The sequence below is a fragment of the Echinops telfairi genome, unplaced genomic scaffold, assembly GCF_000313985.2.
Source record: "Echinops telfairi isolate 266 unplaced genomic scaffold, ASM31398v2 ScPeMD7_60;HRSCAF=208, whole genome shotgun sequence".
NCBI lineage: Eukaryota > Metazoa > Chordata > Mammalia > Afrosoricida > Tenrecidae > Echinops > Echinops telfairi.
In genome coordinates this window covers 25212021-25218807 of record NW_022103958.1, presented here as the reverse complement: position 1 = coordinate 25218807, position 6787 = coordinate 25212021, and the positions used below count along the sequence as shown (strand labels likewise).

The following is a 6787-nucleotide window of genomic DNA, read 5'->3' as shown; positions in this document are numbered from 1 at the left end:
CAAACACCAAGCCGATGTTTTTTGAAACTCTGCGGTCACAGAACTGGAGAGTTCAAGCTTGGAGCCATTAGACAGCAGAGCTATGGCTGTAGTTTCTACTCAGGGTTACCTGAAGAATACATACAGGTTTAAAATGGTCATTTGAACGATTTAATTGTAATCTTATTATGTTCATAAACATAAAATGAGAACACAAAGTGCAAAGGGCCAGAAAAATTCTTGACTTTATTGGTATTACAGTTCAGCTTTAATACACACTAAATACAAATACAATTCATAATTAAAGATTTGATCGCTTATCTTGCAAAACAATATGCCAAGATCAATCTTGAAACATTTATAAAAATAAATATATATATATATGAAACATCTTCCTCAATTACTCTAAGGACTCCACATGCAAATGTAAAAATGGGAATCTGTCAGTCATTACAGCAAACACTGAGGTACTGATTAAGTAATAAAAAAATGATATCTACCTTTAAATAGCTCCAAATAAAAACATATGATCTCTTTCCCACATACACTATCTCTGTATTCTATGCAGGGTTCCAAGGCAAAGATTGCTCCTGGCTTTATGAGCTACTAGAGAGGCTGACTGGTGTGGCTGAGTTATCACAGGCCGTTTATTCTTCTTGCCTGATAGATCCTTAGCTTCTTTGGAAGGAGGCATATGAATCGGTTTCCACGGAATTGGATTATAAAAGGCTGGTTCTGGATAGGAATTCCCACTGTAAAAGCCTAAAATGATTTTTTTTTTAAAAAAAGGAAAAGAAAAATTAAAGCCAAAGAAATTGTTTTTTAAATCCTCCAAAATGTCTTAAAAATCTGAAAAGCAAAAATGTCATTGATAAACTAAAACCTTGAACTCTTAAATATTGATGAATTCTGAAAATTGAAAGTCCAAATGATAATTTTAAACCTATATAATTAAAAGCATTGGTAAAGTGTATGAAGGAATCCATTTTGGAACCTTTAAACTGAACAAAAAGAACCCCAAAACTCCTGGCATGAGTCAGTGCTGCACATCGCAACACCTTGCACCTGGGCTTTCTGAGACCGTCAGCTTAAGGGAGTAGAAAGCCAGTCTTTCTCTTGCGTAGCTGCTGGTGCTTTCAAACTGCTGACCTCGCAGTTGCAACCCAATGCATAGCCACTACACCACCAGGGCTCCTTTCCCCTGAACGCCACCTTCATTTTCTTAATTCAGTTTAGAGAACTACTGATTGTATACCAACGTCCCCTTGTCAACACTAGTGCTGACGGAAAATTTATTTTTTCATACTCAGCTAAAACAAATCTAAGACTTCACAATGTCACTGTATTTTCTATTACTAATTGTGAAGTGCTCTCCTACTGGAATCCACGATACCTGATCATTGTGTGGGAGAGGAACCGTTTGCAAATCATACCTAAATCTTCCAGTGACCATATGCACATAAATTCCTTGATTTGCAAGCAAATACACTATATTAAAATTAAACTTAGTGAAAATAATTCACTTTTTCTGTAATTAGTTTTCAGTCAGTATGTATTCCCTCCAAAATTTTAACTTTACTATCCAAGTGTGTGACTAAAACCCTGCGTAATTATTACTTTTTTTCTAACAAACAAACAGCAAGCACACCATTCTCAGTAGCTATAATGGATGCCCTTTGTGACCTATGAGAGGCCGAAATCCTGACGGCAGGAATGTGTCAGTTATCCACTGGCAGCCCACTCTGACTGCAAAGATATGTCAACACACACTTCACCACGGTGGTCAAAACAAAGTCTGGAATATGTTCTATTGTGTGAACAAAACAGAATGGGAGTATTTTTCATAATGTATCACTTAAACAAGGGAAGGCAGCTGTCAGCAAGGTATGAGCTTCTAGCATGAAGCTCAGAGAAAAGCATGCATTGCCATTTATAATCAGACCTAGCCTAACAGCCAAATGGGTTTGTGCTTGGTTAGTGTATTGTCTAGGAGTCCACCCTCCGAATTATGTGTGGAAGGCATTAGAGTTCTGCTTAAAAGCCAGTAAGCAGAAGAAAATGTGAACCGTTTAATAAGATATTCTGATTAAGTACAAAAGAAATTTACTTGCTTACTATTAGAAATCAATATCTTACAGCTTAAGTTCAACACTTAATGAGACTGATTTTTAAGAAGATACCATGTGATTTATGTAAAATGACCATTTTAGAGTAAATAAAAACTATGTATGAGATACTATGCACACACGTACACATAAAGGAACATATGATACTCAGGTGTGGTCAAGCAGGTCCAACTCATAGCAAGCCTATGTATAACACAATGCAATACTGCCCAGTCCTGAGTCAGCCTCACAATTGTTATGTTTGAGCTGGTTGTTTTAACAACTGTGTCAATCCACTTGCCAAGGGTTTTCCTTTTTGCTGACTCTCTTCTATATCAAGCATGATGCTCATTTCTAGGCATTGGTTCTCCTGATAACACGTCCAAAGTGTGGGAGATGAAGTCTTGCTGTCCTCGCTTAAGAGCACTCTAGGCTTGTCTTTCTTACAAGACAGATTTGTTTGTTCGTTGGCAGTCTATGATACTTTCAATATTCCTCGCCAGTACCTTAATTCAAATGCATCTATTCCTCTTCAGTCTTCCCGGTTGGAGTCTTCAGTGTCCAACTGGCACATGCATATGAGGTGATTGAAAATACCATGGCTTAGGTCAGGTGCACTTCAATCCTCAAAGGCACCTCTTTGTCCTTGATCACTATGGGGATCTTTGTGCAGCAGGTCTGCCCAATACAGTATGAGTTTTATTGCTCAATTGTTGCTTCCGTGAGTGTTGATTGTGGATTCCAGAAAAATGACATTCCTGACAACTTCAAAAAATTTTCCCCACTTATCAAGTTGTCCATTGATGCATTTGTGATTTTTGTTTTCTTTATATCAAATTGCAATCCATAATGAAGGCTACAGTCTTTGATCTTCGGGAACAAATACTTGATGTTCTCCTTGTTTTCAGCAAGCAGTTATACCAGCTGAACATCACAGGCGGTTAATAAGCCACTCTCCAAACCTATTGCCTCCATCTTCGTCATAGTCTAGCTTCCTGGATTATGTGCTTAGTGTACGGATTGAGTGTGTATGAAGAAATAATACAACCCTGACACACACCTTTCCTGACTTTAAGCCATGCAGTATTCCTGGGACCTGTTCAAATGAATGTTTCTTGGTCCAGGTCCAGGTTCTACAGGAGCATAATGAAGTTTTCTGGAATTCTTATTCTCCACAATGTTATCCATAGCTTGTTGTGATCCACACAGTCAAATGTTTTTGCATAGTCCATAAAGCACAAACAAACATTTTTCTGAAATTATCTGCTTTCAGCCAAGATCCATCTAACATCAATAATGATATCACAGGTGCCACCAAACAAACAAACAAAAAATCAAAATGCCATCTATACCAACTCGTAGATAGCTTCAGGGTAGAATGGTTTCTGAGAGCTTCTGAGGCTCTAACTCTTTATGCCCAAATATCAACAATGACATCCCTGGTGCCATGCTCTTTTCAATCTGGCTTGAATTTCTCTCTGTTCCTTGTTGTTATCTTGCTACAACTGTCTTTTCATTATCTTCAGCAAAAGTTTTCTTGCTTGTGTTGTTCCCTAATTTCTATGTTATGCTGGATCACTTTTCTTAAGAATGGTCACAGATATGGGTCTCTTCCAGTCAGCTGGCCTAGATGAGCGAACACTTCCAGGGCTGCGTCAGTCCATTGAAACATTTAAATTGACATTCTTTCATTTCCTGGAGCCTTGTTTGTAGCTCTGGGAACTCGGGGGTGTAGGGGTTACATGTTGGACTGTAATCCGCATGGTCAGCAGTTTGAAACCAACAGCAGCTCCTTGGGAGAAAGGCTGGGTTTTCTACTCCCGTAAAGTCACAGTCTTGGAAACTTTCATGGGGTTGCTATGAGTCAGTCATTGACTCAATGGCAGCAAGTTTGGTTTTGTTTTCAGTTGCCTGCAATGCGGGCTGGAATTCCTTCCTTCAGTTCTTGATCAGATCCCACCTATTGAAATGACAGAATGTCACCCAATTCTCTGTGGTACACTGGCTTTGTGTATTCCATCTTTTTTTTTAATTCTTCTGCACCATTCAATATTTTGCCCATGAAGTCCTTCAAAATATTACAACTCAATTTCTTTTCATTTCCTACAGCTTGAAATACGCTGAGTATGGTCTTCCTCTGTGGCTCTAACTCCACATCTTTGTACAATTCATGATAATATTTTATTCTCTCTACTAAAGCTGCCCTTTGAAAGTTTTGTTCAGCTATCATTTCTTCCATTAACTTTAGCTACTCATTCAAGAGTGTCAGAGTCTTTTCTGATACCCAGTTTGGTCCTTTTTTCTTTGTTGTTGTTTTTATTTTTGAGTGGCACTGGTAGATAAGCATTAGGCTACTAAGCAGGCGACTAAAGATAAGGCTAGCTGCTCCGGGAAAGATTTACAACTTCAGAAACCCTACATAGGACTGCAGTGAGTCATAACCGCCCTGATGGGAGCAGGTCGGTGGTCCTTTGCTTTCTTCATGTATGCTGTTCACGATGTCATCCCATCCATGGCTGTGCACCTTAGTGTTTTGTCTTCTCAAGCTGCCCTTTGAAATCCTTTGTTTCGTTCTTTTACTTTATCCTTACTTCTATTTCCTTGAGCTACTCTATGCTCAAGAGCACATTTCAGTCTCTTCTGATCATACACTTGAGTGTTTTCTTTCTTTCCTGTCTTGTTTTCTTCATAGTTGATGCTCTTGATGTCCCTCTATAACTCAAATGGTCTGTCATTAGTCTTCGATATGCCAAATCTGATCTGGAGATGTACTCTAAATTAGGGTGATATGCACAAGGCTTTACCTGGCTCTAGTGGACTTGCTTTAATTTTTCTTCAGCTTCAATCTAAACTTGCATATGAGCAACGGTCTGTTTCTTAATCAGCCTCTGCCTTGTTTTGGCTGATGATAGAGCTTTTCCATTGCCTCTTCCCACAGATGCAGTCAATTTGATTCTTGCGTATTCCATCTTGTGAAGTCCACATGGATAGTCACTGTTTATGTGGTTTGAAAAAAAATTGCAATATTTGCAAAATTCCATCATGTGATTTCCAGCTTTGTTTCTAATACCAAAGTCATAATTTCCTACGACTGATCCTTCTTTGTTTCCAACTTTTGCATTCCAATCACCAGTAAATATCAATGCATTCTGATATCATGTTTGATCAATTTCAAATGAAGATGGTAGTCAAATCTGGCTTTAGTGGTTGATGAGTAAATTTAAATGTTGTTTTAACTGGAAATCCCTGGTTGCATAGTGGTTATGAGCTGGGCTGCTAACCTCAATGAGATTCAGCAATTTGAAACCAGCCACTCTTCAGGAGAAAGAGAAGGCTTTACTCGCATGAAAAAATTATAATCTCAGACACCCACATGGGCAGTTTTACCCTGCCCTCGATGGCAGTGAGCTCTCTGAGCATTAACTGGACTTCCTTGTGAGAATCACTATCACACATAGCAATGTAAATCAAAACAGATATTGCAATGTTCTTTCTGATGATAAATGCAATGCCATTCCTCTTCAATTTGTCATGTTGTATGTAAACCCTATGAATTTCCAATTAAAAAGGGCCAATACCACACCATTTCAGCTCAATGCCTAGGATATAGGTCTATATGGGTTTCATTTCATTGCTTATGACTTTCAATTTTCCGAGATTCGTACTTCATACCTTCTATGTTTCCTTCTCATTTTGATTTATGCCCCTTACCCAATGGAAGTCCCAGAAACGGTATTCCATGCATGCCAATATGGTCAACTCTACGTTAAGGAGGAAGCTTTTCTCCTGCTGTATTTTTGAGTGTCTTCCAACATGAGGGGCTTATTTTCCGGCATTGTATCTGACAATGATCTCGTGCTATTACTGTATATGCTCGAGTATAAGCCAAGGTTGTTGGGTTTTTTTAAATCATTTTATTGGAGGCTCATACAACTCATCACAATCCATACATACATCGTGTCAAGCACATTTGTTGCCACTATCCTTCTCAAAACATGTGCTATCTACTTGAGCCCTTGGTATCAGCTCATTTTTCCCCTCTCTCTATGTTGCCCCCTGCCTCATGAACACTTGATAATTTACAAATTATTATTATCTTGTCATGTCTTACACTCTCTGACATGTCCCTTCACCCACTTTTCTGCTGTCTGTCCCCCAGGGAGGGGGTTATATGCAGAGCCTTGTAATCAGTTCCCTACTTCAACCCCACCTTCCCTTCACCCTCCCAGTATTGCCACTCTCACCACTAGTCCTGAAGGGATCATCTGTCCTGGATTCCCTGTGTTTCCAGTTCCTATCTGTACCAGTGTACATCCTCTGGTCCAGCCAGATTTGTAAAGTAGAACTGGGATCATGATAGTAGCGGGGAGGAAGCATTGAAGAACTAGAGGAAAGTTATATGTTTCATCGTTGCTACACTGCACCCTGACTGGCTCGTCTCCTTCCCAAGACCCTTCTGTAAGGGTTGTCCAGTTGTCTATAGATGGGCTTTGGGTCCCCACTCCACACTCCCTCTCATTCTCAATGATACAATTTTTCATTCTTTGATGCCCGATACCTGATCCCTTCGACACCTTGTGATCACACAGGCTGGTGTGTGCTTCCATGTGGGCTTTGTTACTTCTAAGCTAGATGGCCACTTGTTTACCATCAAGCCTTTAAGACCCCAGACATTATATCTTTTGATAGCTGGGCACCATCAG

The 6787-nt window shown here is 39.4% G+C and overlaps 1 protein-coding gene across 1 annotated transcript in view; it reads right to left on the bottom strand.

Moving 5' to 3' along the window:
- Nucleotides 1–205: 205 nt before the first annotated feature.
- Nucleotides 206–6787, bottom strand: part of CCDC34 (coiled-coil domain containing 34) — a 29410-nt gene continuing 22828 nt past the window's right edge. The window contains exon 7 of the mRNA XM_004708251.2: nt 206–741. Within this exon, the coding sequence (XP_004708308.1) occupies nt 527–741 (215 nt within the window). The 3' untranslated portion in view covers nt 206–526. The remainder of the gene's footprint in view (nt 742–6787) is intronic.